The sequence below is a fragment of the Ascaphus truei genome, chromosome 13, assembly GCF_040206685.1.
Source record: "Ascaphus truei isolate aAscTru1 chromosome 13, aAscTru1.hap1, whole genome shotgun sequence".
Classification (NCBI taxonomy): Eukaryota; Metazoa; Chordata; class Amphibia; order Anura; family Ascaphidae; genus Ascaphus; species Ascaphus truei.
Genome location: NC_134495.1, coordinates 40,750,865 through 40,763,604, shown reverse-complemented (window position 1 = coordinate 40,763,604; position 12,740 = coordinate 40,750,865). Strand labels below are relative to the sequence as shown.

The following is a 12,740-nucleotide window of genomic DNA, read 5'->3' as shown; positions in this document are numbered from 1 at the left end:
CCCAGACTCTCAGACGCAGACTCTCAGACCCAGACTCTCAGACCCAGATTCTCACACCCACAGACTCTCAGACTCTCAGACTCTCAGACTCTCAGACTCTCAGACTCACAGACCCACAGACCCAGACTCTCAGACCCAGACTCTCAGACTCTCAGACCCACAGACCCAGACTCTCAGACCCAGACTCTCAGACTCTCAGACCCACAGACCCAGACTCTCAGGCCCAGACTCTCAGACTCTCAGACTCTCAGACCCAGACTCTCAGACTCTCAGACTCTCAGACCCAGACTCTCAGACCCACAGACCCAGACTCTCAGACCCAGACTCTCAGACCCAGACTCTTAGACCCAGACTCTCAGACTCTCAGACCCACAGACCCAGACTCTCAGACCCACAGACCCAGACTCTCAGACCCAGACTCTCAGACCCAGACTCTCAGACCCAGACTCTCGGACTCTCAGACCCAGACTCTCAGACTCTCAGACCCAGACTCTCAGACCCAGACTCTCAGACTCTCAGACCCAGACTCTCAGACCCAGACTCTCAGACTCTCAGACCCAGACTCTCAGACCCAGACTCTCAGACCCAGACTCTTAGACCCAGACTCTGAGACTCTCAGACCCAGACTCTCAGACTCTCAGACTCTCAGACCCAGACTCTCAGACCCTGACTCTCAGACCCACAGACCCAGACTCTCAGACTCACAGACCCAGACTCTCAGACTCTCAGACTCTCAGACCCAGACTCTCAGACCCACAGACCCAGACTCTCAGACTCTCAGACTCTCAGACTCTCAGACTCTCAGACTCTCAGACCCAGACTCTCAGACTCTCAGACTCTCAGGCTCTCAGACCCAGACTCTCAGACCCAGACTCTCAGGCTCTCAGACCCAGACTCTCAGACCCAGACTCTCAGACTCTCAGACCCAGACTCTCAGACTCTCAGACTCTCAGGCTCTCAGACCCAGACTCTCAGACCCACACTCTCAGACTCTCAGACTCTCAGACTCTCAGACTCTCAGACTCTCAGACTCTCAGACTCTCAGACTCTCAGACCCACACTCTCAGACTCTCAGACTCTCAGACTCTCAGACTCTCAGACTCTCAGACTCTCAGACCCAGACTCTCAGACCCAGACTCTCAGACCCACAGACCCAGACTCTCAGACTCTCAGACCCACAGACCCAGACTCTCAGACCCACAGACCCAGACTCTTAGACTCTCAGACTCTCAGACTCTCAGACTCACAGACCCAGACTCTCAGACTCTCAGACTCTCAGACTCTCAGACCCACAGACTCTCAGGCTCTCAGACTCTCAGACTCTCAGACTCTCAGACCCACAGACTCTCAGACTCTCAGACCCACAGACCCAGACTCTCAGACTCTCAGACTCTCAGACTCTCAGACCCAGACTCTCAGACTCTCAGACCCACAGACCCAGACTCTCAGACTCTCAGACCCAGACTCTCAGACTCTCAGACCCAGACTCTCAGACTCTCAGACCCAGACTCTCAGGCTCTCAGACCCACAGACCCAGACTCTCAGACCCACAGACCCAGACTCTCAGACTCACAGACCCAGACTCTCAGACCCACAGACCCAGACTCTCAGACTCTCAGACTCTCAGACCCAGACTCTCAGACCCACAGACCCAGACTCTCAGACTCTCAGACCCAGACTCTCAGACTCTCAGACTCACAGACCCAGACTCTCAGACTCTCAGACCCAGACTCTCAGACTCTCAGACCCAGACTCTCAGACTCTCAGACTCACAGACCCAGACTCTCAGACTCTCAGACCCACAGACCCAGACTCTCAGACCCACAGACCCAGACTCTCAGACCCACAGACCCAGACTCTCAGACCCACAGACCCAAACTCTCAGACCCAGACTCTCAGACTCTCTCAGACACACACTCTCTCAGACACACACTCTCTCAGACACACACTCTCTCAGACACACTCAGACACACACTCTCTCAGAAACACTCAGACACACACTCTCTCAGACACACACTTTCTCAGACACACACTCTCTCAGACACACACTCTCCCAGACACACTCTTAAATACTCAAGCAAAATCCTACTGAAGGCTCCAAAGACAAGTGTTAAACTTGAGTGGCACTCAGTTGAAGTGAGTGACACTTGACAGGACCGCGGACACAGCAGTCAAATTCAATGCACCGAGTGAGTGCGACTTAATCTTCCTGAAGTAAAAAATTGCAAATTGAATACAAATACTCCAAATACTACCTGCACTGAAATCATCACCAATGATGCTAAACAAGAATGACAACCAGCTGCAAGAAGTGACAACTTGAGATGCATGAGGGACTGTCTGACAGCTTAGATCACACTGAGTCATTTTATGGGGCACAGATCATTGAGGGGGGGGGGGGTGTCTGCAAAAGTTTATCGAACAACATGTATTGAAGTCAAGGAGACCAATGATGCTGGGATTAGGTGTCACTCAGTGACAGGCCTGGTGGTGTCCCAGGACCTTCCTGCCCTCCCCCTGTCTGGGCCCTGTGTGGCTCCCTCTCCTCTTACACTGCAGAGCAGGTCCCCTCCTCCGCATCTGCTGCTGCCCAGTGTGGGGAGGAGGAGAGTCGGTAGTGAGGTGTCTCTCCCTCCGCAGACTCGCTCTTCAATCCCCCCAGCTCCACTCCTCTTATACCCCCCCCCCAGAACGCTGCTTACCCGCGCCGCCCTGGTGATAATCAGGTTCTTCATCACCTCCTCAAAGGCCGACATCTTCCCCTCCTCGTACTCCGGCGGCTGCTGCTGCTCTAGACATGGACGTGAGCCGGGGGGGGGGGGGGGTCGGAGCAGGGGGGGAGGGAAGTGTGGACAAACACGTGCTTGCTCGGAGCAGGGGGGTGGAAATCGGAGTGGGGGGGAATCGGAGCAGGGGAGGAAATCGGAGGGGGGCAATCGGAGCAGGAGGGGGAGTGTGGACAGACATGTGCTTGTTTGGAGCAGGGGGTGAAATTGGAGCAGGGGGAATCAGAGCAGGGGGGGAGAAATCGGGGCCAGATGGAAGCAAGGAGGCATGGAGCAGACTTACCACTTGCTCCGTGCAGGAAGAGGCGGGTCTCGCTTTGCAATCTCGGATAGAGCTTGCTGCGGGCCAAAAAAAAAAAAATCTTGGCAGCGTGCCAACACGCACCAGCCAACCAGGAGAGGGGGAGGTTTTTTTCCCCCCCCTTTCTTGCAGGCGCATCGCGAGCGCGCTAAATCCTGTCACCCGGTGGTAACCCTGACTCAAGGGGGCCGGATCAAATGATTTTGTGGGCCTTATATGGCCCGTGGGTCGGACGTTCCCCACCCCTGCATTAGATAATGTTTCACTGGGGGTGTTGTTTGTCTTCCTCTGGATAAATATACTGTTTATACAAATATATAGATAAGTATCTATTGTCTAAATTTAGCATAGGTGGAACTTGATGGACGTACAGTATGTATTTTTTCAACCTCGTCTGCTATCTAACTATGTTCACACTCTTTCAGGTCCTATGTAGACGTCCGAGACCTGTGCTCCCCAGGTGATGTCGCATCAAAAGCTGCAGTTCTGATAAGCAAGTGAGTATATAAGGGCTTCTTCCAGGCTGCAAAGTTCAATTGGAGTCAATTAAATAAGAAAAATATTGTAAGTGCTATCCAACCAGGCAAGTACTTCTTTCCACTCCAAAGGTTTTTTTTGCGTACTGTCTGCGTGATTAGGTTTATTTGTATATAGTTTATGTGCAGGGATTTATTACCTGTTACGGTCAGTGAGTACATAAATGTGAACTAAAAGTTAATGTTACATTTTGTTAAATAGACGATGGTTTTAAACCCTAATATATACTATATGTAGCGCACTTTCCCCCACCCCCTGGGAGATGTGTGGCTACGGTATGTGTGTGGTGCTATACCTGTGGCAGACAAGAGAACTGAGCCTCCACTTCTGGGAACCTGGGGTATACCTGAGGGATCGTTCGGTAGCGCCTCCACCTGTGATGGGATTCTACTGTGTGGAATGACCCCGTTACAGGACAATAAAGAATGCACACATGTAAAGCATAACAGTTTGCTATAAACAGCATAAACAATACTGATAATTATATACACCTTCACAGAAGTCACAAGGCCGTAACCCGTCATAGTGCCTCCCCAACACCATGTCCATACCACGGTGGGGTTTGCCCCAATATCCTGAGGTGCTCTAAGCACCGGACCATCCCAGTGTCCCCCAAGAGCCAACCCACCCAAATGTGTGAGACAGCGCTGCCGCACTAAAGTGTTGAGTTGGTGCACTGGTGAGTTGGGTACCTGTCGGGTGTGTCCACACCCGGGCGCAAAGATCAAGATGGGATCCACGAAACTGAAATGCTGAACCGCGAAGCCTCCGCCTCTACATTGGGTGTTGTCCCGCCTGGACGGTATCGCCATGAAGAGTGTCCCTTGCTGGAGGTGGTGATCTGATCTCAGACCACTGGATGCCAGGGTACAGCGTGTCCAGGCTGTGTCCCAACCTATTATGCTACAGGGCCAGTGTCCCTATTTATGGGCCTGTCTCGGCCGCAACCAAAAGCTGAGGGGAGTCGGGGCCTAACTCGAGCCTAATGGGGGTATCTGGCCTAGTGCAAGTGCCACAGACATAAACTACCCCTTCCTTGTCCCAGCTCCGACTGGCGTGGTCCCTGGCGCGCCAAATGGTTGCAGAGGAATCCGTCCGCGCAATTGGCTGCTGCAGCCCATGTGTCTAGTAGCCCCAGGGGCTGCTGGGGATTGTAGTTCCCCTTCAGAATATCTGCTGTATTGGCTGCCGCCTCTGCCATACTCCCCACGCTCCCCCAACCTCCGCTGCCAGTCGCAGCTGCAGTAAGAGGTAGGGGACGAACGGGGGACCAGAGGGAGACCCTGCCACACATATATATATTTATTTTTACTTTGATATCAATGCACTCCCACTCCACACACACCTTTTGTAAAGTGCTGTATATACTGTGGGCTCTTTACAAATGTATATTTACATGCATACATACACACACACATACTCTTACATCACTAACATTCAGGGATTATTTAACCCCTCAAGTCATAAATTGCATATTGCACAGGGGGGAGGGATAGGTTTCAGTCACAGATACATTCCAGGATGCACTGTTTTTAAGTTTAACCCTTGCTTGCTTTATTCATTGTAACATTGCTGAAAGAAGAGATCAGTGTATCTCGAAAGCTCGCACAAATAAAAGCATTTCGTTAGCCACAGAACGGTATCGTCTATTCATTTTTGATTATTAAGCTCGGCTAACATGGTACTGAGACCTCTACATATTATATATACACATATATATATATTGTGACAGGGTCATTGACTCCGTGTATGTGAATAGGCGATGGAAGTATGCATGCTATCCAGTAAACGAGGGGTTAACTCAGCTTGTCAAGCAGACCACAGGTGATTTGAATTAAGCTCCTTCACCTGCTTTAAAAACAGGAAGAGGAAATGCCTCTGGGGCGGCAGTCTCTCTCTGAGGCACAGAGAGAAGACAGAGGAGTGTTGACAGACACAAGCTGCCCAGATTGATCCTGTCCCAAGGGGGGAATAAAGCTCCCAGGTAAGGAGCCAACTGCTATTGTTGAGCTGGACTAGGTTAGCTAGCCAGCCAGGTAGTTAGCCTGCACTTTTGTTTAGTCAGTGCCCCGACCGGGGTTAGGTTTGTTGTTTACGTTTAATTTAAAGGGACAGTGTACCCATTGTTTTAGTTACCTTTTTTTGGACAAATAAATCCACCAGCACTATTTCATCAGAAAAGTCGTGTTGTCTCCTCACTTACCACGGCCATCCTGCCACACGTGGTGTCAGAAGGGGGATGTCGAACACCCTGTAAAAGGGGCGGAGCTACAGATTGCGACTGGTGGAATCTGTCCACGCGGTAGCTGCCACTATGGAGGACGTTGTGAAGGCCTTAGTACACAGCACCGCTGTCCAGGACACACAGAAGCAGCTGATTGAGCAGCTGGCCCAGATTAAAATGGGCTTGTCAACGGTCCCGGCGCGGCCCGTCCAGGCGAACGAGTACCTGCAGAAAATGACGCCGCACGATGACGTCGAGGGATACCTCAGGTCCTTTGAGCGAATCGCTTCCCGGGAAAGGTGGGCCCGCTCTAAATGGGCTGGTATTATCGCACCCTTTTTACTGGGGGAAGCCCAAAAAGCGTATTGTGACCTTGACGAAGAAGCCGCAGCAGACTATGACTGTCTGAAAAGCGAAATCCTTGCAAGGATTGGTGTGACTCCCGCAGTTTGTGCGCAGAGGTCCCATAAGTGGAAATACCAGGAACAGAAGCCGCCCAGGTCCCAGTTATGGGATTTGATTCACCTAGTGTCCAAGTGGCTAAAACCAGAGGAACATAGCCCGGCACGGATCCTTGAGATGGTGGTGTTGGACCGCTTCATTCGAGCGTTACCCCAGGACCTTCAACAGTGGGTGGGGCAGGGAGATCCCCTCTCTTATGATGCCATGGTAGGCACAGTGGAGCAGTTTCTGGCTACCCGTGAACTGTCACAACCCACTCGCACAAACTACAACCCACGTCCCAAAACGAACAGTAGAGGCCAGCGCTAGCGCCAGGACCCACGACCGTTCGCACGATTTGAGCGGGTGGAAGAAAACCCGGATAGGGACAGAAACTCTAAATTTCAGAAAGGGTTTCAAGAACGAACTGGGCCAATTGTTTGTTTTGAGTGTGGGGAGACGGGGCATATTAAGGCTCACTGCCCACAGTTGTCTGAGCCAATGGAGTGTGCATATGGTTCTGTGAAGTCTGAATTTTGTGGAGTGGTGGGTATGACCCGCGAGGGAAAACGTACCCACAACTTCCTCACCACGGTGATGTTAAATGGAAAACCAGTCTCCGCACTGGTAAACTCAGGGAGCAATATTAACTTGGTATCCGGGAAGTTGGTTAAGTCTCTCCGGTTACACCAGGGTGAGAAGTTGCGGGTATTATGTGTACATGGGTGTACGCTTCCGTACACCACGACTCTGATAAAAGTAAAAGTCGAGGGGCAAGTCATCGAAACTATGGCAGCAATTGTACCAAAGTTACCCCATTCCCTAGTGTTAGGCTGTAATTTCCCTGGTTTTGACACCCTGATCAGAGGACAGCTCACCTTAAACAATCCTACTCCAGATGAGCTTTTTCCATTTACAGACCCCGAATTAGTCGCCGAGGTGTCTAAAACCCCTAAGTCAAAACGAGAACGTAGGAACGAAAAAAAAAGAGGTACACCCCCACCCCAGTTAGCACTGGTCACTACTCCTAACGGAGGGAGACCAGAGGGAGAAGAGTTGTCCGAGACAGGGCCTGTTGATGCTCAGGTGTCTGAGTTACCCGTGGAGGTAACCGACCAAACTCCAGATGAGGAAGGTTTTGGAAGTCTAGAACTTTCCCTAATTAACTTTGGTAGAGAACAGGCTAATGATCCCCAGTTGAAAAATGGGTTTAGCCAGGCGGTAGAAGTTAATGGGGTCCCGGTAGAAGGAACCACAAAGGAATCCTACCCATATTTCTATATTAAGAATGATTTGTTATACCATGTGAGCCAAGAGGAGGGCCAAGAAATAAAAAAATTGTTAGTACCCAGTTCATTAGTGAGGAAGGTCCTAGAGCTAGCACACTCTCATTTGTTGGGGGGTCATCTGGGCGTAGAGAAGACACAGCAAAGAATCCTAAAAAGATTTTACTGGCCAGGGATATATAATGCCGTAAAGAGATTCTGTGCCTCTTGTCCCGAGTGTCAGTTGACAGCCCCCCGACCAAGTTTGAGGGCCCCATTGATCCCTATGCCTATTATTGAGGTCCCATTTGAGAGGATTGCCATGGATATAGTGGGTCCCTTGGAGAAATCTGCCAAGGGTCATCAGTACATTCTGGTGATCCTAGACTATGCCACTCGATATCCAGAGGCACTACCTTTACGTAACACTTCCTCCAAAGCTATAGCTAAGGAATTGTTACAGGTATTCTCCCGACTCGGGTTACCGAAAGAAATTTTGACAGATCAGGGTACCCCGTTTACATCTAAGCTTATGCGAGACTTATGTGTAGAGCTAAAAATACAGTCCCTAAGAACCTCTGTGTACCATCCGCAAACGGACGGACTGGTAGAACGATTTAATAAGACGTTGAAGATGATGTTGAGAAAGGTGGTCGCTAGTGATGGGAAGAACTGGGACACCTTGTTGCCTTATCTCTTGTTTGCTATCCGAGAGGTGCCACAGGCCTCTACGGGGTTTTCCCCATTTGAACTCCTGTATGGGAGATGCCCAAGAGGGATTTTGGATAGCCTCAAAGAAGAGTGGGAGCAACAAGCTGTGCCAGGGAAAAATGTCGTCCAATTTGTGGAAGATTTGAAAGACCGTATTGCGCATATTACCCCCATAGTCAGACAGCATCTAGAAGAGGCACAGAGGGCCCAACGGAACCTTTACAACAGACAGGCTACGGTTCGCAACTTCCGACCAGGGGACCGAGTAATGGTTCTTGTTCCCACGGCCGAAAGCAAGCTGTTATCACATTGGCAGGGGCCATATGAGGTTCTAGAACAGGTCGGCCCGGTGAATTATAAAATTCGACAGCCAGACCGGAGGAAGGTAGAGCAAATCTATCACATAAATCTATTAAAATCCTGGAAGGATAGAGAGGTATGTCTGTCGGTAGTAGCTAACAAATCCAGGAAAGGGGAGGAACCACTTGTTCAAATATCGGCAGAACTTACGCCTGAACAACACAGAGAAGCTGTAGATTTGGTAAAAAGGAACAGAGATGTCTTTTCCAGCATACCAGGGAAAACTAGGATGATTTCTCATGATATCGTCACCAAGCCAGGGGTACTCATTAAGATAAGACCTTATAGAATCCCAGAAGCTAGAAGAGGGGCTATTCAGTCAGAGGTAAAGAAAATACTAGATCTAGGCATAATTGAGGAGTCCCATATTCAATGGTCCAGCCCTATTGTCTTGGTACCTAAGCCAGATGTGACAATACGGTTCTGTAACGACTTTAGAAAAGTAAATGAAGTCTCGAAGTTTGATGCCTATCCTATGCCACGGGTAGACGAGTTAATTGAGAAGTTGGCGAGGGCTCGTTTTCTAACCACTTTAGATCTTACAAAGGGTTATTGGCAAATTCCCTTAACAAGGTCAGCAAAAGAAAAAACGGCCTTCTCCACACCTGATGGTCTATTTCAGTATACTGTTTTACCCTTTGGTCTTCATGGGGCGCCTGCAACCTTCCAAAGGTTGATGAATAAATTGTTACACCCACACTCGAACTACGCCTCAGCGTACTTAGACGATGTGGTAATTCATAGTCCAGATTGGGACTCACATCTAGAAAAGGTTGAGGCAGTGTTAAGAACCTTTCGGGAGGCGGGTCTTACAGCCAATCCAGCTAAATGTTCAGTCGGCCTAGCAGAGGCAAAATATCTTGGCTATGTTGTGGGAAGGGGGACAGTAAAACCCCAGCTCAATAAAGTTGAAGCCATTGAGAGTTGGCCCCGTCCCCTTAAAAAGAAACCGGTTAGGACGTTTCTAGGCATTGTAGGTTACTACAGGCGATTTATACCCCATTTTGCAACCCGGGCTGCACAGATTTCAGATCTAGTAAAGGCAAAGGCACCTGATGTTGTAAAATGGAACAGTAATGCGGAGACCGCATTTGTAGACCTACGCACAACGCTCTGTAGTCACCCAGTCTTGGTAGCCCCGAATTTTACTAAGGAGTTTTTTCTACAAACGGACGCCTCCGAAGTAGGTCTCGGAGCAGTACTGTCCCAGTTTGTAGGAGAAGAGGAACACCCGGTCCTCTATTTAAGTCGCAAATTGTGTCCCCGCGAACAAAGATATGCCACAGTGGAAAAAGAGTGTTTGGCCGTAAAGTGGGCAACAGACACATTGAAATATTACCTTTTAGGCAGGTCTTTTACACTCGTAACAGATCACGCACCACTACAGTGATGCACAGAAATAAAGAAAAGAACTCGAGAGTTACCCGTTGGTTCCTGTCGTTGCAACCTTTTAACTTTACGATCCAACATCGGCCAGGCATACTGCACGGTAATGCTGATGCACTCTCTAGGGTGCACAGTCTCGGTGCACGGGCCGCTCCACTCGCTAACGTTACGCTGGGAAGGGGGATATGTGACAGGGTCATTGAGTCCGTGTATTTGAATAGGCGATGGCAGTATGCATGCTATCCAGTAAACGAGGGGTTAACTCAGCTTGTCAAGCAGACCACAGGTGATTTGAATTAAGCTCCTTCACCTGCTTTAAAAACAGGAAGAGGAAATGCCTCTGGGGCGGCAGTCTCTCTCTGAGGCACAGAGAGAAGACAGAGGAGTGTTGACAGACACAAGCTGCCCAGATTGATCCTGTCCCAAGGGGGGAATAAAGCTCCCAGGTAAGGAGCCAACTGCTATTGTTGAGCTGGACTAGGTTAGCTAGCCAGCCAGGTAGTTAGCCTGCACTTTTGTTTAGTCAGTGCCCAGACCTGGGTTAGGTTTTTTGTTTACGTTTAATTTAAAGGGACAGTGTACCCATTGTTTTAGTTACCTTTTTTTGGACAAATAAATCCACCAGCACTATTTCATCAGAAAAGTCATGTTGTCTCCTCACTTACCACGGCCATCCTGCCACAATATATATATAGATATATCTATCTATATATATATAGATATATCTATATATTCTATATATATATACTTAGTTAAGTTATGGTGAGTAAAAAAAGTGACAAAAACACTCCACAGCAAAGCATATAGCAAATGGAAATACAAGTGTATGCTCATTTGCATGTCATTTCCCAGAATCCCTTGCTGCAGTGGAAGTGCTGTGTGCTGGGTGATAATGGTGAAAGGAGGGGTTGCAGACCTGCCTAAGACATGCAAATGAGCATGCACTTGTATTTCCATTTGCTACTGGTATATGCTTTGCTGTGGAGGGTTTTTGTCACTTTTTTAACTCACCATAACTTAACTAAGTATGGTAAACCCCATCCTCATTGCTTCAATGCATAGCCAGTTAACCAACCCCACACTGATGAGACCCATTAAGGTTGAAACGGCTGTCTGTGGGTGGGTTTTCTAGCTATGCATCTTAACCCTGGCTGTGCTCAAAGCTGTGACCATGCAGCAAGCTTAAGCCTATAGGGAACCATGTCAAAAATGGTTTTTGAATGTCATGTCATTTCCCAGAATCCCTTGCTGCAGTGGAAGTGCTGTGTGCTGGGTGATAATGGTGAAAGGCGGGGTTGCAGACCTGCCTAAGACATGCACATGAGCATACAGTTGTATTCCATTTGATTTATATATGTACAGGTAAACCCCGTTATAACGCGCCCCGTTATACCGCGAAACGGTTATAACGCGGTTTTCACGTGGCACACTGCACACACTCCCAGCACTCACTGCACACACTCTACACTGCACACACTGCACACAGTCTACACTGCACACACTCTACACTGCACACACTGCACACACTCTACACTGCTCACACTGCACACACTGTACACTGAACACTGCTCACAGCACACTGCACACACTCCCAGCACTCACTCTCACTGCACACACTCTCACTGCACTCACTGCACACACTAAAAACACTCTTCACTGCACACACTGCACACACTCTACACTGCACACACTCTACACTGCACACACTCCCAGCACTCACTCTCACTGCACCTCTGCACACACTCTCACTGCACACACTCCACACTGCACACACTCTACACTGCACACACTGCACACACTCTACACTGCACGCACTGCACACACTCCCACTGCACGCACACACTCCCACTGCACGCACACACTCCCACTGCACGCACACACTCCCACTGCACACATTCCCACTGCACACACTCCCACTGCACACACTCTCACTGCACACTGCTGACAGCACACAGCTCTCACAGCACTCAGCTCTCACAATACACTCACATGTCAGCAGCCCACCCCCCTCACATGTCAACAGCCCACCCCCCCCTCACATGTCAGCAGCCCACAGCCCCCTCACATGTCAGCAGCCCACCCCCCCCTCACATGTCAGCAGCCCACCCCCCACTCACATGTCAGCAGCCCACGCCCCCACCAGCCCGTATTTCACACCCACCTGCCACCCCCCACCCCCCACCAGCCCGTTTTTCACACCCACCCCCCAACAGCCCGTTTTTCTCTCTCTCACACACACACACCTCTTAGATCAGCTCAGAACACCTCTCTACCGAGTACTAAGCACCGCCCCCGGCATGCTCTGACCTCCCCGGCAGCCTGCTTTTGAAGAAAAAAAAACACACGGCTGCCGCATCCTCCTCATGCTGCTGAACCTAGGGGCTGGGAGGGAGACGGAGGGGGCTGGGATGGAGAGGGAGGGAGAGGGAGAGGGAGGAGGGATGAATCGACCGCCATTTTTTTAAACTTGTTTTTTTTTAATTTATTTAATTAACTGGCGCCTGGCCAGAGTCATCGCGGGTCGCACAGAGAGGCTAGACAGGCCTCTTCCTTCCTTTTCTCCTCACTCCCTCCCGATCAGGCGCGCGGCGGCCATTTTTAAAAAAAATTAGCGCGCCCCCGTTACTAACGCGGTGGTCTCGGGGTGGACCCCGAGGACCGCGCTATAACGGGGTTTACCTGTATATATACTGACTCAATAAAGATAACCTGCTTATATTATTTGATGA

At 49.9% G+C, this 12,740-nt stretch overlaps 2 protein-coding genes across 4 annotated transcripts in view; both read left to right on the top strand.

Moving 5' to 3' along the window:
* LOC142464645 (uncharacterized) overlaps nucleotides 1–12,740 on the top strand; it is a 755,558-nt gene that overhangs the window by 506,696 nt on the left and 236,122 nt on the right.
* Nucleotides 1–12,740, top strand: part of ST3GAL4 (ST3 beta-galactoside alpha-2,3-sialyltransferase 4) — a 114,001-nt gene that overhangs the window by 47,296 nt on the left and 53,965 nt on the right. For all 3 annotated transcript variants that reach the window (XM_075569278.1, XM_075569277.1, XM_075569279.1), the window contains exon 4: nucleotides 3,513–3,584. In XM_075569278.1, the coding sequence (XP_075425393.1) occupies nucleotides 3,513–3,584 (72 nt within the window). The remainder of the gene's footprint in view (nucleotides 1–3,512; nucleotides 3,585–12,740) is intronic.